Genomic DNA, 27,218 nt, shown 5'->3' with positions numbered 1-27,218 from the left:
AATTCAGCAGCACATCTTTTTATTTAAGTAGCAAGGGGAAATTGCAATCTTGAAACAATGGTCTAACTACATAAGATATCTTTTATATAAATTCACCTTGCCTATTTTTTAAAAGATGTTTTAATTCAAACAAGTACTCAAAATTTACCAAAGCACAAAAAAAAAAAAAAGAATCCTATAGCTTGCCCTCAACTTATAAGCTAGCCAGAGAGTAAAGGAAATTAAATCAGCACGTCTTCCTGCTCATTGAGGATAATGCTTTACCAGCCCTAGGAGCGAGGCAAGTGTCAATTGGAAAGGCCACATCGTTTGCCATAGCCAACACAGCACAAGCCTAGAAATAATTTTGTCTTGCTCTCAGTGCTAAAAACACATTGCCAAATCTTTTTCTGAAAAGCACAAAAGCAAAATAGCCCATTCCTGCAAGCAGACCAACCACAAAGGTGGTGCCAAGAACTTTTGGGGCCCTTTTCTTGGCCACCCGGAATGCTGTTGGCAGCACTGCCGAGATTAATATATTGTTGACATGTCCTAAAACCTTGTTAAATGTTTTTCTCTTCAAGACACGCTCGTAATAGGTTTCCAAGTTTGGTCGCTTTCCGTTTCCCCAGTTTCTCCTTGCAAAACCCAGGAACTTCAGTCGATGCAATGTGACAGCAAGCGATACATCTGCCAATGTGAAAGATTCACCACAGAGCCAAGGCTGGCAGCCCTCCTCTAATCAGAGAAAAAGACATGGAGAATTAGGTGCAAATACTATACAGGGAGAACCCAAAGGAGATGTGCTGCCTGACTACATTATCCCCTCATCTTTAAGAGTGACTGCAAAGATATCAACATTTAAAAGTGCTGTATTACTCCTATTGAAACACTCATGGCCAAGTTATTTGATGCTTAAAAAAAATAAAAGCAAAAGCTAATTTATTCTAAGCTAAAGGGATTTTTGAGGAACAGCTGTTAGCTGCCCAGGTCTCTGGGTGAAAGCTGAAGCCCCCTGGTGCTTAAAACCTGCCTGATGCTTCATAAGGGACCCCAAGTGGCTCAAGGCCTCCAAGAAGCAGCGTGATCGCCAGACACTCCCTGCTCATTTCAGTAAACAACAGGTGTGCTTGAGGTAACAAGATCAGGGTCAGCCTGCAACTGTCAATGGCATTGCCATTAATTTTTTTTTTTCAAAGCAGGGACACTCTGTCACCTTGTGCAAGGAAAGTTTCAAGCGACAGAACTATCATCTAGAGACCCCAGCATGCTGCACAGGTGGGACTAACATATATGGGCACATGGGAATTGTTTTATTCATAAAGCTCAGCCCGCATATGTTCACAACTAGTCCAAACTTTAGATTCTCTATATCATGCATCTGAGAGACAGCTCGAGCTGTGGAGAACAGATCAGCCTAAGCAGCAGAAAACTCTGGATTCCAGTATTGCCTTTGAACACAGTAGCTTTGTGACCATGGGCCAGACTCTAGTCAACTCTAAGACTGGGATCTAGAAACTAGGTCCTGAGGGTCAGATCTGGCCCACCCCCTATTTTTGTACTGCCTAAGCTAAGAATGGGATTTTTATAACATTTTTAAAGCAATAAAACTTTATTTTAGAAATTTATTTTAAAAACCATTCTTAGCTTGCTACCCATACAAAAAACAGGCTGCATGTCCTACTCTAAGACTAAAAATTACAGAATAGTTACTTATATGCATTGATAGAAGAGATTTCCACACTGGAAGTCCCCCACATTGATGAAATCACAGGTCCAGATGCCTTCCTTTGTCCCCAAAAAGATATGCATGCTTCCTGATTCATATGGTTTTCTCACCTGTACTTTTGGGGGCAGAAGCCATGCCTGAACAGGCAAAATGAAAAACAGTATTTAGACAAAGACCCAGATTAATGCCCAGGAGTGAAAGGGAACTGTGGAATCTGAATGCTATTGTCTTCTATCACTTTCACTAAAAAACCATTCCATTCTCTCATATACCACATGAGTGACCACTAAGCATCTGATTTTGCTGAGTTCATTTGAGTTATCACGATCATAATTAAAATATGAACAGAAAGCATGGATAAAATGTTTGAAATGATATCTTTCAAGGTGAGCATGATAGCAATGGTAGGAGGGGACAGGAGAGACACCTAAATCAGCACTTACCTGGGGTTTCTTCATTTCTCCTTTGCAATTCAGTTTCAACTTGATCCAAAACTTTCTCAAGCTCATCAAGTATTTTCTTCAAATATTTTACATTGTCATGGTCCAGTAGCTTTGACTAAGCAAACAAATTTTAAAAAAAGCCACACTGAACACATTCAATTTCTGTGAGGGACTTACACAGTGCAAAGTCTACATCTTATGAATCCATGTGTTATTCTAGAAGGCAGCAAAAGGGAACAGGATAATTTAAAGTGAAAAACTCCGTTAAGAGAAAACTTCAGCTTAGAAAAGGTGCTCATAAGTAACTTCCTTTTCTCAGAAGCATTTCCAAGCAGACTCAAATGACTACAGCAAGGAAAGAATGGGGACTAGCCAGTAGAGAGAGGCATCAGAAAGTCCATTATATTCACTCTAAAGGACAATCTACATAGGAATAAAAACCTCTTTAGGCCTACATGGACTAAGGAGGGCAGGGAGAGTATATAATTAATGATGGTTCACTGATTCAATTTAGCAAACATTTATTGAATGTTTAGTACTTGTAAGGTATTGTACTAGGTACTACGGGGACACAAAAATGAAAAATGGAAGTCCTTACCCTCAAAGTTCTTATAATTTAATAGAGGAAAGATGACACAGGAACAAAATTGGGATGCTATAAAATAGAAAGTGATGAAAGCAAAGGAGAAATTTCCCCCAAAAAAAATGCTCAGAAAAAAACATATAAAGGACAGATCATTTTCACTTGGTAAAAAATAGTGATTTTTTTTTGGAGGGAGGGGGCAGGTGTTAGGGAAAACAGGGCACCACAGCCAGGCACAGGACTTAGGCAGACGATAAGAGACTGTTGTGATGGTGGTGAAAATATTTTCCCAATAAAGTAGGATTGCAAAGGAGAAAGGAAAACAAAAAGGCTAGGAGATAAAGCAATGGAGAAGGTATTGGGGGGAGTTGTTCAACAGTCTATCTGATGAGATCTAGGGGTTGACTTTTGTTGAGCTGGAGTATTTTCTGCAGAGCTGTACATGCACACTTGGCCTTTTGCTGAGGGAGAACACCTTGCTGGGAGGACACAGTGAATTCCTCTGGTCCCCAATGACTGGAACTGCCTCCGGATGATTACTGACAGATTGGGAGTGGGGAGTGGCGTGAAAGACTCTTCTTGGAAGACTCCCAAGGAAGGAAAGAAAGCTAGGAATAACCCTGGGTGACTTACTTTAAGACGTTTCTGCTTTGCTATGTATGCATCCTGAAGGTCTGGATTTTCTTGAGCAAGTTTCTTCAGTTCAGACTCAGTATTACCTATTTGGCCTGATGTTGGGAGCATTTTCCAAAAACAAAACAAAAACAAAGTTTTTTCTCAGATCACAACATGGCACAGCATGGTGTACCTACAAAGGTTTCAATCAAATAAAAGTAAATTTGTTCAATCCAGTGAAACTGATAGCTTGCTTTTAAATCCTTTTCCCATTAAGTGATTTATAAATACAATCATTCAGAAATAAGAAAGGTATAAAAAAGAGTAGAGAACGGTTTGTTTTTTTAAAGCCCTTAGACTACCTCAGACTACCTCAGACTCTACTGACAGGAACAATGAATAAAAGGAAGCCTTGGGACAACTAAATCAGTACAATTCCACAATATTTCCCCTTCTCCCTAGGCCCTCTCTCCAGGGAGCTATTCCACCCCTAGATAGAAATTCTTTCCTGACTTCATGCCCCAATGAGAAGTAGGGAAATAAAGGACTCTGAAAATTACTGTAAAAATGATTAGAATACACCTACTCCTGGCTGTAAGCCATAAAATCAGTATTTTAGAGTAGCAATAAAGTAATTCTAGAATTATCATCATCATAACTGCATGTCCACAAACATGTGAGGCAAGTAATATCAAGGCTCTGTAAACACATAGACTTAATTGTGAAGGAATAGGCAGAAAGGGGGATAATGGATAATTTCATTATACTGTGTGATATCCAGGAAATGATCTACCAATACTCAGCCAATTGTATGGCCAAGTCTTATGGGACTCTTAAGTTTTGTCTGGACATCAATAATCTCTCGGGAGGGATAGAGACTGAACCTGTCATTTTATTGGTATAGAGAACACCTAGGTGAGAAAACTCCCTCTACCAGTTTTATAATCTTAGAGAATTGCCTGGGGCACTGAGAGATTAAATAATTGCCCACGATCTGATCTATGTATCAGAGGCAGGATTTGAGCCCAGGTCTCCTTGGCTTTAAGGCCACCCCTCTAGTCACTACACCCCATTGCTTCTCAAAACATGAGCAAAACTTTGTATAATCTTATTATGCCCAAGTAAAGCAACATCTCTTTAAAATCTTGAAGATACAGAATCAAAGGATGAGGTGAAGCAGCAAATAAGGGGAGAAACAGTATAGGGAAGACTAGAGCAAGAAGTTAGGAAGATTAATGAATCTAAAGAACCATTCATGAAATTAACAGACATATTCAAAGGAGAACCACTGAGGCTTAGCATTCTCCTCTAGAGCATTTGGGAAAAAAGAAATATCAATAAATAATAGATTATTATAAAAAAAATTACACAGGCAAATAAAAATAGCCTTTTGTTTTCCTACATAGAGGGAACAAGGTTTTCATTAATTTCTTTAGGTTAGTATTGCCTAGTTGCCTAATATTGCCTAGGCCTTTGTTGTAAAATCAAGCTCTATTGAAATATAACAGAATAAGTCAGGTATTCATTCCTCATAGGTCACTATACTTGAGACCATGAGGAGATTTCAGAATGTTCCTGAATCCTATAACTAGTCAGTGGGAGGGGCGGGGAGGGAAAACAGAACAAAAACTCAGCTCATCACATTACTAGTCCAATCTTTTTTCCACTATATCAATGAACCTTACCACAAAGGAGTCCTATTTTGTGATGTATGTAGCCTTCCCCAAAATAAAAGTGGGGAAATGCGCTAATTAAAAAACAAACATTTACTTAATATAAGGCACGGATTAATAAACTTGAAGCATCTATTTTCTATAATAATCTTGGGGGTGTATGTGAAACAAATTGAAAAGCCCTACCCATGACCATAAGAAATAATAGAAATCAGACAAATGAGTTATAAAAGGAATGTGAGACAAATCCGGGTTCCTGAATCCTTTACATACTTCGAATCCTTGTTGTGGCGTAAGCAGGGATCATGGAGTCCACTGTTAGTTCTGGGTGTAAGATGCAACCATGTGTATAGGCATCCATGGGCAAGGAGTCAAGGAGTTCTCTGTAGTGCTGGACTCGTGGGTAATACATGCTTTCTTTTTCAGGTATTAACCTGGGTGTCTTTTCTAAGATATTCATGCATAAAGAAAAAAAATTAAAGTTAGGTAGCATGGCAAAAAGAAACACATTATGATAAAAATCATCAGCATGACCTTAGTAGAATTTAAACGATAATAAGTATGTATTAAGAAGTAGGGATTATAATCGCAAATAATGGGTTCTTAATTAGGCAATTAAAAATATGAAGTGACATTATATACAAGGTTACTGATATGAACACAATAATGAACACAGATGAGAGGACCGCCAATAGAGGGGGGTTTTCTTCCAAAATTTTTAATGTAAATTAATTATCTTAAGGTTGGATCTTCAGGGAACAAGAAAGGTCTTGCCCCACAGAAGTTGCTACTGGTAATTGTTCTTTCCCAGGAACTGTTCAAAATTCAAATATGAGAATTGGATTCATCATACATTCTTTTTTGTTTATGGAGTGCTCCTTTGAACCTATCTGACTCTCCACCACTCTGCTACTCTTCACAGTGGATATTTGACTGAGAGTGGCAACAGGAACTAAAGAGATATAACCCAGATGCAAAAGAAGATCCCATTCAGTGTCCATTTCAGAGAGTTATGCCAGGATAAGCAACGGCAATAGCAGGCTGAAAGCGTGTGACCTCCCCACCAACAATTAATCAAAGAGGACTGAGAAAATTACCCATTGTGGAATCTTCCATATAACCCTAAATCTACCCAACTCCAAAGTCTATCTTCTATGTGATAAGTCACAATCCAAAATTCCTTGGGGGTTCTCTGTTGGCTTTGAAAGAACATCCCAACTGGAAGTGAGTCAATCATGTGCTTCTTTGCCCCCTTGAAAGGGCATAGCCATAGGAAAGCAAATGCAAATTGTGCATGTCATAGAACTCCCAGAATGTCAAAGCAGCTTCTGTACTCTCTAGGGGCTCCCAGAGTCTAGGAAAGTTGTGGGCTAATAACTGTTGGGTAGATTTTCATAGTTTTATGTATCATGTGCTAGTTATTATTTAATTATAGTCTATGCTGAATAGAATCCACTATATGCACTATCCAAGAATATTTGTCAATTTCTATAGAGATCCAACCCCATTATGCCAAAATCATGTGACTAGAACACTTTAAAGTATATTAAGTTCAAGAAGGAGCTGCAGTTTCCTAATACATGGGGTTGCAAGAACTAGTTTCTGCAAGAACTAGTTCTGTAAATCCACAAATCCACATATTCCTTGACAGTGAATTGGTGCTGCCCCATAGAGAGAGGCAAAGCTAAAGGAGAAAAGATAGCTGACTTTCTGAGAAACATGGAGAATACTCCTACCTTGTGGGTCCAGTCAGTCAACTGCCAGAAGAAGTATCAGACTCCCCAAAACCCAAAGCTTCAAAACTTGAAGGATCAATGATTGGTTGTCATTGTTTACATGGCAGTTAACTAAGTCTAGTTAAGATTTTATTTTTTTTCAACTAGACATTCATCATCCATTTATTAAATTTTAGTGTTTGAGACATTAGGCATTATTGAATCTTGCTGTTTCATTTTACAGATAAAGAAATGGAACCTCAGAATGGTCAAATGGCTCTCTCAAGGTGGCATAGCTAGTTAGTGGCAGAGACAGGACTTCCAATTTCTAGGCCGGTACTCTTTCAACCACACAATTATGCCTGTCTTGTGATATTTTTTCAAAGGGTACAAATGTCAGAGATCAGGAGAAGGAAATAGGAATCATGTGACTTAATAGTCAAAAATGAGTTTCTACAGGCTTCACAAAAGAGTAGAGAATAAGTAAAGCACTGGATCTCCTCAGCCAATAATTCCACAATTCCATAATTATTCCTGTTTCAACTAACCTGCTTAACCACTCCTTTATTACTTTAATGAATGACAAAGTTCTTTACTCTACCCCAGGCTATAGTTCTGATAGTCCAGACTTTCTCTACCATGCCCCTACCAAGGTACTTCTCCTCTTTTCAATTTCTTTTTATGTGCTGTCTTCCCCAATTAAAATGTAAGCTCCTTGAGGACAGGGACTATTATTCTTTCTGCTGGTACATGTATTCCCAAAGTGGGCAGCTAAGTAGCACAGTGAATAGAGTGCCAGACCTGGAAGTCAAGAAGACTCCTCTTCCTGAGTTCAAATCCAGTCTCAGACACTTACTAGCTGTGTGACCCTGGATAAGTTGCTTAACCCTGTTTGCCTCCATTTCCTCATCTGTAAAATGAGTTGGAGAAGAAAATGACAAACTACTCCAGTATCTTTGCCAAAAAAACCTCAAATGGGGTCATGAAGAGTTGAACATGATTGAAAAATGATTAAACAATAACAGCAACAAATAGTATTCCCAAAGCTAAGCGTAGTGCCTAACACCTTGTAAATGCCCAATGAATGTTTGTTGTTTGTTGATTTGACAACTCTTTTATTGACTAATGTCAGTAATATAAAAAAATTCAATAAATATGTATTAAGTACTTACAATTAAGTACTTATATAATTTACTTAGTTGAGATTTTGAAAGTCTCAGACTGGTTCAGAAAGTGTTGAAAATCTAGTATTAGACAATTTCTGTAGAGCAACAAGGCAAAGTCCCATGCCAGGTCAATAAGCAAAATTTCCAGGGGACAATAGGCTGTTTTTATTCTTTCTTTCTCCTCCTACATCTACAAAAATGCCTACACAAAACACTAGAAAAATGCTTAACTCCCCCTCCAATACAATCCAAAACTGGCTGCCAGCATAATTTTACCAAGAAGGAAACTTCCAATGCACAACACTCTCCAACAAGCCTTGATACAAGATGTAATAAGACACATTTCTTCCTTCTTGATATGACCCTATGGGAAAAGGGGGCAAGTGAAGGCTGTAAGCATTCAACCTCCAGGTGAGTCATTTGCAAAAATGTATGGTCACATTTCAACAATCAGCCTTCAGTCTCTCTACAAACCAACCAATACTTCCAATATCCCTAACCATTTATTCAGGACAAAAGTTTCTTCTGGCTTCAATGATTGAAAAAAAATGTCACCAAGTAAAGAAATCTCTGTTTGATTTTTCTCCTGCCTCTAATTTCTCTTCATTGCAATATAGCCACAAGACAGCCACCAAAGTGATTTCTCTAAAGTACAGATCTAATCACATCACTTCCTCCACTCCTTAATAAACTCAAGTGGCTCCCTACTACCTCTAGTATTAAATTTGAACTACTCTGTTGGCACATACAGCTCTTCACAACCAGGCATTTTCCTACCTTCCCAACTTCTTACAACTCTACTATCCAGCCACACTGGCCTAGTTGCCTCTTAGGTCCTACTTGTTTCACACATAGTGTTCTACAACCACCTCTGTGTCTTTGTACTGACTTTCCCCATGACTGGTGTGCTTTCTCTCATCTCCTTCTCTTAGAATCCCTGGCCTCTGTAAAGACTCAGTTGAAATACCACCTTCTGCAGGAGGCTTTTCTTGGTTCCCCATTCACTCCCCAAATACATCTTGAAACAAACCATTCCACTTTTGTTAGGAAACTTTTCAAAACAAGTCTAAATCAATCTCTCTACAACTTCTACCCATTCTACCTAATCCTACTCTCTGGGGCTAGGAAGAACAAATATAACTTCTTTCCCATCCACATTATAACCTTTCAGATTTTATTAAATTTCATTTTTTTAAAGTAAGCCCAAAGTTCTAGCCTGTAGAGAACTTTTAAAATCCTAACATTGTCATTCTTTGAGTTAGATAACCCTCCTGACTTTTGATTAGCTGGAGATTTGATAAGCATTCTATTTAAATCATTGACAAAAATCAGAGAGAGAAACACACAGAGAGGGGAGATGAGAGAGAGAGAGACAGAGAGAGAGAGACAGAGACAGAGAGACAGACAGATGGATGGAAACAGAGACAGAGAGAAAGAGACAGAGACAAGAGAGTTCTAAGCACAGATCCCTGGGTCACACACCACTGGAGACTTCCTTCACAAGTGACATCAAACCTTGATTACTCTTTGTGTGGCCACTCAACCAATTCCAAATACATTTAGTAATGCTATGGTCTAAACTGCATCTCTTCATCTTTACCACAAGAATACCCAGAGAGATTTTTAACAAACACTTTGCCAAAATCTAAGTAAATTATATCTACAATAAATAATCTTAATCTGGTATGAATTCTTCCTGCTGTGTCTATGTGATCATGGCCTCCTTTTCTGGATATTCCTTACTGATACTGACACTTCTTAACATTATGGTCTAGAATTTTGCCTGAAATTAAAGTAAAATTCACTAACCTATAGCTTTAAATACCATTCTCTGCATTTTTTTCCAAAAACTCAGGACAACAGAGACTTAATTAGTTGGTTAATTTTGTGAAACTTTTTTTCTCTTTCTTTTATATTCTATTAAAGGGGCTGCCTCACCAAACAGAAAAGATGGAGAGAGAAATATTCAGAAATGGAAATTATGTAAAAAATATATACTGATTTTTAAAAATTAAGAAATTCAAGACATTTGCTTCTTTCTGATATTGGGATACTTCTCCCATTCTCTACAATCTTTCAAAGACCACTGACAATAGATCAGCAATCAAATCTGCCAGTTCTTTCAGAACCCAAGGAGGAAGGTCATCTGGATGAAGTAACTTGAATTCAGCATTCTTTTTCCATTTCCTTTTTTATCTTGGGTATCAATTTCCAACTAGTCATTTTTGTTCCGCTTTTGGTTCAAAGGTCATTTTTCTTGGCATAGAAAATAGAAGCAAACAGCTCTGCCCTCTCTATATCATCATTTATAAATAAGAGGATACAATTAGATCAACTCATAGTCAATTAATCAATAAGCATTAAGTACGTATATATCAAATGCTGTGGTAATCACAGTCATTTAATGAAACAGGATGATAAGAAAAATAGCAATAAACCTTTCTCTATCCATTAATCTGAGCCATGTTCTTCCACAACTAAAAAATTAGTTGAAACAATAATTTTAACAAGATATCTGGATATAAAGTAAATCTACAGAAATCATCAGCATTCATATATGTCACAACATTCTGCAAAAAGAGACACTAAAAAAAATCCCACTTAAAATAACTCTAGACAGTATAAAATACCTTGAGTACACATGCCAAAATAAACCCATGAACTACAAAAACAAAATTATAAAAAAAACTTTTTATATTAATAAGATGAGATTTTAAATAATTGGAGAAATATTAATTGTTCATGGGTAGGCAGGGCCAATATAATAAAAATTATAATTTTGCCCAAACTAATTTATATATTCAATATCATCTCAATTAACTTACCAAAAAAATTTTACTTAATTAGAAAAAATAATAGCAAAATTCATTTGGAAAAAAAACAAAAAGTCAAGAATATCAAGGGAAATAATGAAAAAAATGTAAAAGAAAGAGGTTTTGCAATAGCAGATCTTAAACTATAAGGCAGTGATTACCAAAATTATCTGACACTGGCTAAGAAATAGAAAGCTAGATCAGTGGAATAGAAGAGACATACAATTTACAGAAGCAAATAAACATAATGATCTTGTATTTGACAAGTGTGAAGATTTAGGATTTTGAAATAATATTTGGTTAAAAAAATTGTTGGAAAAACTGGAAAGCAGTATGGTAGAAACTGGGGATGGACCAATATCTTACACCATCTACCAAGATAAGGTCAAAATGGATATGTGACTTAGATACAAAGAAAGATTTTGCAAGAAAATTAGAAGAACATAGAACATATTACTTATCAGATTTATGGATAGGTGGACAATTTATGATTAAACAAGAGATAGAGAGCAAAGTTAGGTTTAAAATAGATAATTTCTATTACATCAAATTTAAAAGAGTTTGTACAAATAAAATAAATGTAACCAAGATCTAAAAGAAAGGAGAAAATTTGGCAGGGAGATTTCAAAATTTCTTTGACAGTTTATCAAATAAAGGTCTCATATTTAAAATATACAAAGAACTTTGTCAAATATATAAGAATACTAGTCATGCTCCAATTGATAAATGGTCAAAGCCTATAAATAGATGGTTCTCTGATGAAATCAAAACAATGTAGAGTCATATAAAAAAATGCTCTAAATCATTATTGACTAGAGAAATGTAATTTAAAACAACCTTGAGATATCATATTACACCTATCAGATTGGCTAAAATGATAGAAGGAGAAGATGACAAATGTTGGAAGGGATGTGGAAAAATTGAGACATTAATTTATTGTTGATGGAATTGGAAACTTATCCAACCATTTTGGAGAGCAATCTGGAATTATGCCCAAAGAGTTACTAAGCTACCTATATCCTTTGGACCAGAAATAGCACTACTTGGTCTATTTCCAAAGATTATTAGGGGGAAAGGAAAAGAGCCTATATATTCTGAAAGGTTGATAGCAGCTCTCTTTGTGGTGGCAAAGAACTGAAAATTCCAGGGATGCCCATCAATTGGGGAATGGCTAAACAAGTTGCGGTACATGATTGTGACAGAATGCTACTGTGCTATAAGAAATTATGAGCTCAATGATCTCAGAAAAAAATGGGAAAATTTGCACAAAATAATGAAGAGTGAAATGAGCAGAACCAAAAGAACATTATGTACAGTACGAGAAGTATTGTTTTAAGAATGACTTTAAACAAGTAAGTTATTTTGACTATTATAAATACCCAAATTAGCTATAAAGGGCATATGAAGTAAGATACTATCTCCATCCAGAGAAAGAATTGATAAATAGAAGTATGTATAGAATAATCATACGTATACATATATGTCTATTTGTGTCTAACAGTAGCCATCTCTAGGGTGGGGTAGAGGAGAAAAAAAGAAATTTACATGATAATTTCATTGTATATTTGAAAGGTGCATAGTAGATTTGCAGTTTCATGTGTAGTCATCTTTTCATTGTACTATGTTATGGAAATGTTTGTTTTATTCCGTAAGTTAAAAATAAAATGTAGTAATCATTTTTAAAATAGAAGTCTTTAGATATAGTTTTTCAGGAAGGCAAAGTTCTAATATCCATCAAACTACAAAAAAAAGAATCCTTAGAGATTTTTCTCCCAGGATAATCTGTCAATTCTCAGAACTTTGGCTCGAATAGGAGGTAAGTGGGAGGTCCTCTCCAGAAAGAAATGCCTTGAACCAAAAGTCAAGCTCTTTGAAACACAGTCCTAACTAATTAGTGTCTTCAGGCTTAAATTCATTCTTTTAACTCTTACTTCATGTTTACCAACAGCAGTGTCTCTATCAAAAGCTTCATTGATTTAGGTTTAGAAATTCCTTGTTGTTCCCTGTTTAATTTCCAATTACTAAATTTCACCTAGTCAACATCGGTGTCAAAACTTTCAAAAAACTGCCAAGGACTTTGAGTTTTTTAGGGGTAGGGAAAAATAGTTTTTCAACTACAAGATTCTTCTGCTCTCCTGTACAAATTAATGGGGGGGGAGGGGAAGGCATAAAAAGAAAGTTAAGTCCAACAAGCAAAGTAGTTGTCTTTCTACTAACTAGGCCAATACCTACATTTAATGTGTGTGTGTGTGTGTGTGTGTGTGTGTGTGTGTCTAGCCTCATCCTTTCCAGACTTCAAGCCCCATACACTACACTACCCTTTTTTTTTTAAGTTTTATTGATGTATTTTATTTTTATCCCATAGCTTCTCCCAACATCACACCCCATCCCATTTCAGAGAACCATTCTATATAGCAAATAGTATGATTTTTCAAAGACAAGAAAAATCATACTATGAAAAAAATTAAAATAGAAGCAAATCCTATACCTCTGTTCTGGGTAAGAGATGTATTCTTTGTTTTGTTGTTATTGTTTTTTTTCTTTTTGCGAGGCAATTGGGGTTAAGTGACTTGCCCAGCATTACACAGCTAGTGTCAAATGTCTGGTCTGAGATCACATTTGAACTCAGGTCCTCCTGACTCCAGGGCCAGTGCTGTATCCACAGAGCCACCTAGCTGCCCCTAGGAGAGTATTCTTAACCAAGCAGGAGATAAGGGCAATTACAAAAGATAACTATAATTATATGAAATTTAAAGCTTTTGCACAGAAAAAATTAATGTATGCCAGATAAGAATAGAAGCTGTCAAATGGGGGAAATTATATCAAATTTATCTGATAAGGGTTCAGTATCCAAGATATACAAGCAATTAACAGATAATTTATATGTGTGTATATATATATATATGTCTATTTCTCAATAGATAGATGGTCAAAGAATATGAACAAACAATTCTGAGAATTGCAAACTATTAATGAGCTCATGAAAGAGTGCTCTAAATCACTAATAACAAGAGAAATGCAAATAACAATTCTGATGGACTTACAGAAGAATTTTTGCAAACTTTTAAGAATCAATAAGATTCATATTATATAAATTATTTTTAAAAATTTAGAAAAAACACACCTTCACACCCTGCACATTCTCAAGGACAAAAAACTTACAGTAGTCAATGGTAAAGGAGTTGTGGAGTGATAGGCATGCAAGTGCATTGTTGGTGGAGTTGAAAATCAGTACAACCATTTTGGAAAGCAATTTGGAATTAATCAAATAAAGTGGCTAAAACAACCATACTCTTCAACCCAGAGATTCTATTATTAGACATACCACAGCAAGGCCATTGACAAGAAGAAAGTTCCCCTATACACCAAAAGTGTTTAGAGTTATTACTGTGTTGTAAGAAAGGGTGAATGTGATAAATACAAAGAAGTATGTAAAGGTCTATTTGAAATAATGCAGAAGTAAGCAGAACTAAGAAAATAACACATACGATGACCTCAACAATGTAAACAGAAAGAACAACTAATAAAAAACATAAAAATTCAATGTCACAAAATTATAAAGAACAGGCACCCCTCAAAGGAACAGATATGAAAAGACACTCTTACCCAACTCCTTTGCAGAGTTGGAAGGCCCACGTGTGTTGTACATTGTGCATATTTTCAGATGTTTTTAATGTATCCTTCAATTATTTTCCTCTTCTTTTTCTTTTTTGTATTTGAAAAATAGTACTATTTGCTATATGGAATAACTCTCTGAAATTGGGAGAAACTATAGTGACATAAAAACAAAATACATCAATCTAGATCTAGAAAGTATTGTGGAAATTTCTTCCAGACAGCTTTTCAGTTTTCTTAGCAGTTTCAAAAATCAAATTAAGAGTTCTTTCCTAGGTAATTATTTTTTCTACTTTACCAAATATTGAGCTACTGAGTTCCATTGTTTCTGATTCTCTCTTGTCTAGTCTGTTGCATTGATTTATCTCTCTACTTTTTTTACCAATATCAGATGGTCTTGATGACTGCTGCTGATCAGGACACAGTTCTTTTCATCATTTTTCTTGATATTCTAAATCTTTTGTTATTCCAAATGAATTTTGTGTGAAGTATCTCTTTGATAATTATATTAGCTTAGCATTAAAAGTATAAATTAATTTTGTAGTCTTGTCAGATTTTCACTTTTATTACACTGGCATGGCTGAACCATGATAATCCTCCATTTAAATTGTTCTTCATTTCTTTAAGGAGCACTTTGCAAATGAATCTATATGTCTTTTGTATGCTTTGGTAGAATGATCTCCAAATACTTTATGCACTTTATATTTATTTGGAATGAGATTGCTCTTTCTATTGTTGCTTCTTGGACTTTGTCATTATATAGAAATGTTGCTGATTTTTGAGGGTTGGTTTGTAGCTTCTGCTGAAGCTATTGTCTCAGTGTCTTTGTTGATTTCCTAGAATTTCCAAGTAAAAAAATTATATCATCTCAAATAATAATAGACTTATCTCCTCTTTACCTCTCTTTATTCCTTTAATTTCTTTTTCTTGTCTTGTTTCTATTGCTAGCATTTCCAAAGTTATGTAGAGTGATCGTGGGTAAAATAAGCATCCTTGCTTTACTCCTGTATTTATTGGGGGAAAATACTGGTGTAAGCCCATTGCATATGATGTTTACTTCTGATTTTAGATAGACACTTTTTATAATATGCAAGAGGTCCCTCTGTGCCTGTACTTCATAGGGTTTTTAGCATAAATACTGTGTTTTGTCAAAGATCTTCCCTGAAATTTTTGAAGTAATCGTGTGGGTTGAGATGTTTTTGTTTTTAATATGATCAATTATGTGGATTATTCTCCTAATAATTAACTGTCTTGCTTTCCTGCTATAAATTCAATTTGGTCATGATGAACAATTGCTTGGATGAATGACTATAGTCTGACAGTGTTTTATTTTTAAAAAATGTAATTGATATTAATTAATGATATTTGTCTATAATCTATAGTCTCTTCATGTGCTTTGTCCCTGCCTGATTTATACTATATTTGCCAAATAAATTGATTCTAGCAGGGTGTGTTTTTTCTCAATTTTAAAAAATAATTTGTGTAATATGGATCCTATTGATTCTTAAAAGTTTGCAAAAATTCTCCTGTAAACCTATCAGGACTTGAAGGTTTTCTCTTCAGTAGTTCATTTGCAGCTAGTTCTATTAACTTTTCTGAGATTAGGTTAAGATCTCTGTTTGGTGTTCCATTAGCTTGGATACTTAATATTTTTTGAAAATGTTCCTCTCTTTTGTGTTCTGTTTTGTTAGCATATAACTATGCATAATAAGTTCTAATTTTCTTCTGGCTGTGTTGTGATTTCTCCTTGTTTATTTGCTAATTTGTTGATTTAATTTTCTGCCCTCTTGTTTTTTATCAGATTGGCTAAAATATTTATGAAGTTTTAGTCATTTCAAAGAAACAGATTTTAGTTTATGTGTCATTTCAACAGTCTTTTTGATTTCCAGATTATTTCTCCTCTAAGTTATAATATCTCCTACTTTATGTTTATTTTGGATTTGTCTATTTGTTCTATTTTAATGCATAATCAATTCATTAACCCTCTCTTTTTCTGTTTGATTAATGTATGTAGGGATAAGATTTTTCCCCTAAGGATTGTTTTAGCTATCCCAGAAATTTCAGTTTGTTGTTTCATTGTTATCATTTTTTTATATAATTATTGTTTCTATTATTTATTCTTTGGCTCACTTATTTAAATTGCATTACTCAATCTTCATTTAGAGCTGTGTCTTTTGTTTGTGGTTCTTGAACCAATTGCTATTTTTATTGTACCGTGATCTGTGAAGTCTGTATTTATTAATTTTGCCTTTTTGCATTTGTTGGCAATTTCTCTGCACCCTAATATGTGGACATTTTTTGGTAAAAATTCCATGTGATTCTGTGAAATACATACATTCATTAGCAGTCTTTAGCATTTAGAAGACATAAGTCTTTTGTCTTGAGTCTCTCCCATGATTTGTTCAGTTCTATATGCTTTCTTTTGTTTATCTTTCTATCTTCATCTATATTTATTTGAAACAGAGAGAGAGGCATTGAAATCTCCTGCCATTTTTGTATTGCTATCAATATCTTCCTTTAGTCTATTTAATGTTTTCTTTATGAATTTCAGTGCTAAGACATTTTAAGTGTATAAGTTTAATACTGATATTGATTTGTTGTCCAGGATTCCTTTCAGTGAAGTAGTTTCCTTGTTATGTTTTGAATGTTTATTTTTGTTTTATCTGATAGAATTATTTCAGTTCCTGCTTTTTAAAAGCTCAGTTGATGCATAGTAATATCTGGCCCCTCATTTTCATCCTGTTTATTTCTTTGTTAAATACATTCCACATAAACAACAAATTATGGGGTTTTGTTTTCTTATCTAATCTGTCATTCTTTTATGTTTTATTGTATTGTTTAATCTATGCACAGTTATGAGAATTAGGTTTATGTTTTTCTCCATTTGTTTCAAAATTAGATTTTTTCTCTTCCTCTGTAAATATGGTCCTATGTTCTTCACTTATTTTCACTTAATTTATCCTAAGGCCAATCCTAAACCCACTGGCTCACTTCCCCTCACCCTACTTCCCTCCTGTTTATTACCCTTCTCCCTAGTTTTGGAGTTTTGCTTATTAGTTCTTTTCCTTTCCTGCTTTTTTCTGGTCATATAATTATTCCCCTCTTTTATTCTCTCTCTTAAATAGTTAAATAGTCAAGTAAAATTTCCTTCCCTCCCTTTCAACTTGTTCAGTTCATTAGAGCTTTTTGAATTTCATTTTCTGTGCCTTTTTCTAAAAAGGATTTTCCCCTTATTCTCTTCTTTATTTATCTTCTTTTTCTATTTGTTCTTTTTATTCTTTGATTCAAGTCCCAGATACTTATTTAGTCTTTCCTTAGTCTCCAAAATCCTCATGGAATTAAAGTTTCTAAAGTATCTATTTGTAGTTTCTTCTTTTTTGTTTTATTTTTTAAACAATTTATTTATTAATTTTTAGTTTTCAACATTCACTTCCATAAGATTTTGAGTTTCAAATTTTCTTCCCTTCCTTTTTCCCCCCTCCCCAAGACAGTGTGTAATCTGATAATGCTCTCCTTATATATTCATATTAAACATATTTTCACATTAGTCATGATGTAAAGAAGAATTAGAACCAATGGGAGGAACCACAAGAAATAAGAATCAAAACAAAACAACAAACGAAAAGGAGAGCAAATAGTATGCTTCCATCTACATTCAGATTCCATAGTTCTTTTTATGAATGTGAATAGCTTTTCCATCATGAGTCTTTTGGAGTTGTCTTAGATCCTTGCATTGCTGAGAAGAGCTAAGACTATTGTAGTCAGTCATCGCACAATATGGCTGTTACTGTGTACATTGTTCTCCTGGTTCTGCTCACTTCACTCAGCATCAGTTCATAAAAGTCTTTCTAGGATTTTCTGAGGTCTGCCCACTCATCATTTCTTATAGTACAATAGTATTCCATAACATTCATATACCATAGCTTGTTCAGCCATTCCCCAATTGATGGGCATCCCCTCAATTTCCAATCTTTGGCCACCACAAAAAGAGCTGCTATAAATATTTTTGTACATATTGGTTCTTTCCCATTTTTATGATCTCCTTGGAATACAGACCTAGAAGTAGTATTGCTGGGTCAGAGGGTATGCACAGCTTTATAGCCCATTGGGCATAGTTCCAAATTGCTTTCCAGAATGGTTGCATCAGTTAACAATGGAGTTCCTTCTAAACAATTTCAAAAATATTGTCTTATAGATCTTGTCCCTTGGCCTTCTTTTTTTCTTTTAAACCTCATTTTTATAAATGCAGGTGACAAGTGCCCCAGTGTTCCTGATTATGTTCTTCATAATTGACCTTTGCTGCCTTGCCACTCTTCTGGTGTCAGTTGCCCGCAGGAGCTCTGATTCACCTTCTCCTGAGGCAAGATAAGTGGTCTCTCTAAGTACCAAATCCCTATAGATTATACCTATTGTAATGTCCTGAATTTCCTTTATGGGATATCTCCCTTCTCCCATGTTTCTTTTCCTTCCTTCTTTCTTAATGGTCTTATTTTTATTTTATGGTCATTTTTGGTTGCTATATTTCTTTAACTTTCTCATATTTCTGCTCTCTGAGGTGTTTCAGAAGCAAATAATTTTTTCAGAGTTGGCTTTCTTTATCGGAATATTTTGAATTCCTCTTTTATACTGAATATCCATCTTTTTTTTATTACTGGTTAGACTCAAATTTTCAGGGTAGGTCACCTTAGGTTGCATCTTGAGTTCTTTTGCTCTTCAGAGCATATTCCATTTCTTCCTAAGGTTTTGAGGGTTTTTTTTGGTGAGGGGTGGAAAGGTGAGCAATGCAGAATAGTCATGTTGATTGAATCTCCTTTATATTTGAAGATTTCTCTCCTGATAACTGGCAGAATTTATTATTTATCAATAGAATGTTAAATATAACCACTAATTTGTCTTGAAGTTTGCAGCTTAGGGTGTTTTTCTGGAGGTGATCAATGGATTATTTGGATTGACACTTTGTTTTCTGTGTTCAGAAGTTGAGGGCAGTTTTTGTATCATTTTTTGCATTGTGATGTTTAGGTTTTTCAACTTGTGTTCTTTTCGGGGTGTTATAATGCTTAAGTTGTCTCTATGCATCTTATATTTGAGATCAACAAATTTTGTTTGTATGGAGAGCTCATTTTATTTTAATGTAATTGTTTTTGTATTCCCAGTTATTCTCTCATTTGTTTCTTTTGTGAGATTTGCCACCATGGATTCAAGTTTTTCTATTCTGCCAATTATTTCTGCTAGGCAGGACATGAATCCTGCTTTCACAATTCTTATTTCTCTGAAGTCATTAAAGAGCATTCTGCTGTGGTTCCATGCTCTCTTCAAAATAATAAGGGTCCTCTGCCTCATCAGATGTTGATTCATTTTCCTTTGTCTTACAATACTTTTTAAAATTGATGCCTCAATTTTTTTCTCTGATCTGGAAGCCATTTTCCCTTCTTTTAATAATATCTTCCCTGTTGATTTATCTGCTTATGTTCAAAGTCTTTAATTGAGCATTCTTCCTCAAATTCCTCCTGAGATCATTGATGGTTTCAGTCTCTTTTCTTTATTTTATCTTATTGCTCACTTTCTGACTCCTTCCTCTTTGATGGCAATTTGTCTGCGGGGCTAGATCTCAAAATTGTCTCAGTTTCCTCCCATGCTGCGGGATTTATGGTTCATCAGCCCAAATCTCTGCCCCAAGTGACTTCTGGGGAGACAGACCTATTCCCAGATAAATAATGGGTTCTTTCCCTCCCACTTAGCAGATCACCACTACATACACACATACACACACATACACATGCATACACTCACAAGCACATGCACGTACTGGCTCACTTCCCCTCACCCTACTTCCCTCCTGTTTATTTACTGCCCCAGTTCCCTTTGCTCCTCAGTTCTGTGGTCAAGCTCTTTTATTGCACAGAGTGCTACTTCTCCTTGCTGCTGTCATGTATCTCACTCCTACTACAACCTGAGCAAATTTCTATTTGTACCTCTGTGGTACTTGAGGGAATATCCAGAAGGAACTATAGAATTTGAGTTCTCTTGCAAGCATGACCGCTGCTTCTGGGAGTTTAGTGGACTCTTCACAAAAATCAGAAGTCACCCTACACTATTCTTTAAGGATTGGGTCATGTTTTGACATTCATCCTTCATACCATTGTTTCCATATTCTGTACATTTCTCTTTTTTTTCTACAGTGGTTGGTAATTGTTCTGTGCACTCATATCAGTCTCATGAGACAAGGAACTTTGATTGTTTTTCTTGTCATCTTCAGAATTTCATTCTTGAGACCTTCTGATTTATCCTGGACAAACTTCCCCTATAAAATTTTAGGACATGAGATCCTATCTATCCTTTCTCTGAATTCTTTGAAATCTCCTTTACTAAAACCTAAGTATCATGTTAGGATATTTACTATTTTCCTAACCTATATTTCAAAATCAAAATTGAATTTGTCACTTCTCCTAAAGGTTTCCATAATTTCCACATAATCAACTAATGCTTCATTGTAGAAGAAATGCAAAATAAATTTTTTCTTGTTTAGTTGCATCTCCTCCCCATTTGAAAGATGAAACTATCATTAAGGCAAGCCAAGCCTTCATTAACTGCTCTGCCTTTCAATGGAAGATAACTCTAGAATTTGTTGAGGTAATTGAAATGTATCATCCTTACTGTCTCATACCTCTGTGCCAAGCTAGTCATCTGTTTTACAAACTCTGCATACAGTTCTTATTTTTGTACATGTGTTCTGTAGTATAATACCATTATAATATTGCTTCTATTTCTGTTTCCATTTATTTTCACCCAAAGCTCTCCACCATGCTTCCTGGCTCTGGTTTCTCAATTTCCTCATATAAATGTTTCTTCTTAATAGATTGCCATATAGGGCTACTCCAGCCAAGCCCCTTTTTACCTATCCTGTTTCTTTTGAATAAAGTATTTGCTTCCAGAACCATACTCCATTCCTAGGTCTCATTTGGCCATATTGAAGTGACATATATGAGCTCAAATTTGCCTCTTCAAATTGGGATATATAGTTCAACTTGCTTGTTATACATACTTTATGAATCTTTATATAAGTGTCTGAGACCATGTTTTACTTTATTTTAATTATTGGCTTCCTTTCTTGTATTTTATCTCTGGTAGACTTCTGGATGTCTCTATTGTTACTATTATTTCTATGTTATAGTTCTTCTTTATGGTATTTAGCTTGGTGGATGCAAGTAGTTTTCTCTTCCCCCTCTTTCTTTTCAGTTTAAAACTCTTTTGACTAGATTGTCAAGACTCAAAGCAGATATTTTCTTGCCAGTCCTTATTAGATCCACTTTATCCCTGGTCAGGAATCTGTCATTCTTGTATTTAAGCCATGATTCAGAACTATAAATCCCATTCTCAGATCTCTTCTTAAATAGCTGATTACTTCCCAAATATGCTTTTCTCTTCTGAATCCCTTGCTTTCAGCAATAAAAATATCATTTACATAGTTAAGGCCTTTAGGTCTTGTCCAATGTTTCAAAATATTTCTAGGTAATTACAATTAATGATTGATGATTTCAACATTAGTCCAAATGCCTTTCTCCAGTATCATTATACCCACATGAATCTCCAGAAGTAGGGAGTAATCACAATGAAGTTACCAAAGTAAATAGTGGTTACAAAGACTGAGCTTCAGGGGAATGACTCTTGGCCATTAAAGAACTAGAGCTACAAGCAAAACCCCATTATCACAATAATTGGGATATCAGGGAAGGAATAAATGAAAGAATTCAAACACAAGCGACCAATTGTTAGAAGTAAGGTGTAAGGTCAGAATAGAATCTTTTGTATACAAAACTGACAATACTTAGCCAATAAACTGCTGACGTGGGATCCCTTATATCCTTCCCATGCATAATTGGTCCCCGAATCTGGTGTGAAACTGAACCTACAGATGAAAGATATTTGGTTCCAGCTTCAAAAATTAGAGGGATAAAGAGGCAAGGATTGAAGCAAGCCATTGTAACATCTTTATTCAGAGATCTGAAGACTGCAACCATCTATAAGATTACTGTAAACTCAGAAATAAATGAGAACTCTGAAGAAACTAACTGAACAAAATAACTTATTGCAAGGTCCACAAACTTGACTAGCAGCAGCTAGGCAGTTCAATAAATAGAGTGCTGGAACTGAGTTCAAATTCAGTCTCAGACACTTACTATCTGTGTGACCTTGGGCAAGTCTCTTAAATTCTATCTGCCTCAGTTTTCTCATCTACAAAATGAAGATAATAATAACACCCACCTCACAGGATAGTTATGAGGATCAAATGAGACAATATGTGTAAGGTGTTTAGCACAATGCAATAGGTACCATATAAATGCTAGCTCTTATTATTAGGGAATGGGTAAAATAAGGCAGAAAATTAGATGTTGGAAGGATATACTGAAAACAGGAAGAAGTGACACAATAATAGAAGCTAAAAACTATGAAAAGTAGACAGGAAATTTCTATTATATAAATCAAAAGTCCTACCCACATCATTGTTACTCCTACTTCTGTGTCTAAGCATAAAATTTAATCTCTATTTCATGTGACCTTTCAAGTACTCTGAAACCATCATATCTCAGCTTAGTTTTCTCTTCCCCAAGCTAAATATTACCAAGTCATTCAGCCATTCCTCATATGGTATTAATTAAAGGTTTTTCCCTATCCATATTGCCACCCTCTGTGCACTCTTCACTTTATCAGTGTTCTCATTAAAATGCAGTACCCAGATAGGAACACAATGCTTGAGGGGTAGTCTGATCTTGCCAGGATACAATGGAACTATACTGCCCAAAATTGCTTTTATTTTCTTGGCTTCTATGTCACTCTGTTGAAACATTAAGCTTGTGGTCCACTAAAATCCTTAGAACTTTTTTTTAATACAAATTGCTATGTAGTCATACATTGCCTATCTTATATAACCAAAATTTAATTTAAAAAAAACCACATGAACAACTTTACTTTTTTCCCTATTAAATTTCATCTTATTATATTCAGTCCAATATTCTAGCCTGTTGAAATATACCAAACAAAATGTTTGCTATATCTCCCAGTTCCATGTCATCTGAAATTGTGATAAGCATACACTATACCTTCATCCAAGTAATTATAAAAAATATGAAACAGTCCAGAACCAAAAACAGACACCTGAGACACTTTAAGAGATTTAATTTATATTATCCCTTTAATGACTACTCTTTGGATCCATTTTTCAGTAAGTTCTGAACCCACATAACTGTCCTGTTGTCCAGCTAACATCTCCCTCAAGAAATTCAAATTGCTCACTATGATTGGCCTTATCCATCCACAAGCACCTTAGAAATGAAAATATTTTAGTGGAACTTCTCTCAATCAAATTAAAATGAAGAAATTCTCTTCAGATTATATCAGTAAGAATATCAGAATCTACTTTTAGTCTGGATCCCCAGATCTTATATTTATAATGAATGATTGATAAACTCAAGTACAGGAGTTCACCACTCTTCTTGTTGGACCTGACTCAAGCCAGTCTTCTGGTAGTTCAAGTTTAGTATTAGAACAAAATAAGATACTTGAAAAACCATTAAACAGTTAACAAAAGGCTGTTTACTTAGCCTCAGCAAACTAAGGAAGACATCAAGGACACCTTTGGTTTATTTAATTGAGAGAAGCCCTCTCATAGTTTTCCACCATTCAATCATCAGAGAAGTACTTGAGCTCTTTGTTGGAAGCTTTGTACTCAGGTGAGATAGAAATGATTCCAACATTCTGAGGTTTTAGTCCTCTAATTCAATCAAGTCTCAAGGATGGTTTTGATACCTTACAAGGAAAAATTATCTTACTTCGTACCATGGAATGTAGTTAGGATATTGTTCTTACCATAACCACATTCCCTCCTTTAGTTCATTTGGGAAAAGGATGATTTTAGAAGTAGCCTCTCATTAGAGCAATGGGAAATAGAGTTCTCTGAAGGTAGGAGAGCACATAGAACAAAGATAGGATGCAGGCCCATTTCTTATCTACCTCTCTGACTTTATACACATTCAGCTCCCATAAAGGCATCTTGTTTCTAAGCACTTCATATGTTTACCTGATCTAGTAATTTAAATTTTCTGTGTCATTTTGCCAATTTATGTCACTTTCCTGGCTTTTTTCTAACTACAGTGACATTATCCTCATCTGGCAGTCAATGAAGAACCATATGACATGTTTGAGAAACAGAATTAGAAAATTGCCGAAGATAGCAAAACATAGAAATAATCAATGTTGGAGGTGCCATGCAAAGATATGTACACTAGTATGCTGTGGATAGAGCTGTGACTTGATCCAACCATTCTGGGAAGTAATTTGAAATTGTGTTTTTAAAAAATCACTAAGATGCTCATAACCCTTTGACCTTCAGACATCGTTTTTAGACATATACCAAAAGTCTCATATACATCAAAATAGTCCCATAAGTGCTTTCTGTGTCAAGAAAAACTGAAAACAATTGAGAAATGACTGAACAAATTATACTTATATATAATGGAACATTATTGCACCATAAGAATTAACATGTGAATGAAGAATTCAGATAAGCAGAGAAAGATATATGAACTGATGCATAATGAAGTAAGCAGACTTAGGGAAAATACATACATAACTATGTGAAAGGACAGGAAGGACAAAATGAAACTGAATGCTACCTAATTATAATGACCAAGCTTGAGTCCAGAAAAGAGTTGAGAAAATTCATCTCTTTCCTTTCATTACAAAAGTGGGAAGATTATGTTGTTATAAAATATAACACAACATTAGACACAATGAATGTATTGTTCAGTTTTGCTGAATTGTTTTTCCCCTTTCTTTTTAATCTTTATTAAAAAGAATGGATTTCTGAGTAAGAGAAGGAAGTTATCCCTTTGAAAATTTGAAAATAAGTGAGATATAGAAATTTGAAAATATTTGAAAATTTGTGAGATTTGAAAATAAGTGAGATATAGAAATAAAGTCATCAATAAAAATGAGATAATAAACTTTAAATGAGGAATTTTTTAAAGAAAAAAGAGAGGTAGTCTTGAAGTCCTCTAGTCAATTCTCTTACAAAATTGTGAGGACAACATATGGTAATTTCTGTCTCCAAGCATTCTTATCTTAACTTTAGAAAAAGATGGCTTTCTGTTGTCTTCTGAAAAGAAAAGGATAAAACACATGTTTTCCAGAACAAACAGCGTCCCCAAATTTAAAAGCTGAATATATCTTTCTCTGAGTACCTTAAAATTTGGTCTCCTCCTCTAGTCTTTCCTGTCACACTTTCTTGAGACACATTGGCTAGGAAAATAATCAGTACTTCACTGCAAATGATTGATTTTTTTCTTAGTATATATTATATTTAGAAGTGAAAACATGAGTTTTATTTCAATTACTATATTATCTTAGCAAACAGAGCAAATTCACTTATTTTGATTCCCTTCCAAGAATTTATATGATTTGAAGTCTTTGTCAATATGGATTTAAATGGAAAGACATTCAATGAAAAGTACCTGGCATGTAGCAGATGCTTAATAAATGTTCATTGAATGGTTACTATTCAAAGGTTTTTAAGGGTTTAATTTACATGGATAAAATAAAATGGAGTTACATTGGTTGAGATAAAGCTTATAGTATTTGTTGCTGAATCTATTGGTGTATACTTATGGAAATGGAAAATATGCCACTTCTACCAAAATCAAAACTAAAGAGATAACAAATAGCCTTAACATTACCATCCACGAAAGTCTGTTCAAGATAATCAATGATCTGAGTTGCCTCACAAAGAATGTTTTCCCCATGGATAAGGACAGGCACTTCTCCAGAAGAGTTCAAACGCATAAACCACGGTTCGTTATGTTCACTCAGCGGCAGACTTACATCATGTTCCTCACACTTCAGTTTCTTTTCAGCAATTACTAAGCGCACCTGAAAGAATTTACATTGGTTACAAAAGTGTGTTTATTCTGGATTAAATTACTTCTCTTGATTCTACTAAGCATCTTCTGAATCCCTTGTGAGTCATGTCTTTGTAAATGCAACCTAAATATCTAAAGACTGTGGGGAAAGTACTGATAACATCTATGCTTTTTTTATAACCTACTGAGGTTGGTTTTTATAGTATTTGCCTTCTTATTCTAAAGTCCTATTTTATACATAATTTAATGCAAAAAGCTTTTATGAAGTATCTTCTATGTACAAAGCACTGAGCTAGGCGCTCAGAATCAAAAACAAAAATGGAAACCAGTCGCTGTCCTCAAGGATCATATGCAATCTAACCCTACCACAAACCCTGTCTGATTCCATTTGGACAAGCCAAAGACAATGCCAAGAACCTGAAACTAGGGTAAATAATGCTGTATGGGGGTAAGAAGGAGAACAAAGAGAAGAAGCAGAGTGGGAGGAGGTGACGTTTAGAAGTTAGTGTTCGAGCAAGATTATGATTAGTTTAATTGAGAAGTGGAGTGACTTCTTTGACCCTTTTCTCCTAACTCTCCACCTTATAGTTGCTATTACTAAAAAAGGCCAGGCTTTCAAGGCCTATAAATCTATGCTGCCTTGGTCGCATTTATGGCTAAATAGGGCACATCCACTTCATTCCTTGGGTTGATTTTTCTTTGCTCCTCTCGGAAAGACTAATATAAGTCCAAGCTGAAGTGGCAGAGGCGAGTGGTGGCCACCTCCCCAGCCAAGGTAGACTAGCATTAATGAACAACCCAAGGGAGCTGTCCCGGTGCTGAAACCCAATACTCGGTGCCAAGGCCTCCCCGAACATTTACCTTTTGGGAACTAAAGGAATGGGTCCAGTGGTAGAGAACGAGCTTAACCTCTGAGTCGGACTCCCCTTTAGTCGGCGGCACATTCCCTGCTTGCTCATCTTTCTTCAGAGCCAT

At 35.2% G+C, this 27,218-nt stretch overlaps 1 protein-coding gene across 2 annotated transcripts; it reads right to left on the bottom strand.

The window, feature by feature from the left end:
- LOC114054159 (ganglioside-induced differentiation-associated protein 1) lies at positions 1–27,218 on the bottom strand. Of its 2 annotated transcripts, XM_027877314.1 has the most exons (6): positions 27,105–27,218; positions 26,061–26,253; positions 5,296–5,469; positions 3,368–3,462; positions 2,152–2,266; positions 1–717 (listed from the first exon to the last, which is right to left on the bottom strand). In XM_027877314.1, exons 1-6 carry the CDS (start codon positions 27,216–27,218, stop codon positions 335–337), a joined length of 1,074 nt encoding a protein of 357 aa, XP_027733115.1. In that variant the 3' UTR covers positions 1–334. The 2 variants fall into 2 exon arrangements, with proteins under 2 accessions (XP_027733115.1, XP_027733116.1); XM_027877315.1 differs by lacking the exon at positions 5,296–5,469.

The sequence above is a fragment of the Vombatus ursinus genome, unplaced genomic scaffold (assembly GCF_900497805.2).
Source record: "Vombatus ursinus unplaced genomic scaffold, bare-nosed wombat genome assembly UNPS02014812.1, whole genome shotgun sequence".
NCBI classification, from domain to species: domain Eukaryota; kingdom Metazoa; phylum Chordata; class Mammalia; order Diprotodontia; family Vombatidae; genus Vombatus; species Vombatus ursinus.
Note: the sequence above shows the minus strand (reverse complement) of the source record. Positions and strands in the feature narration are given on the sequence as shown.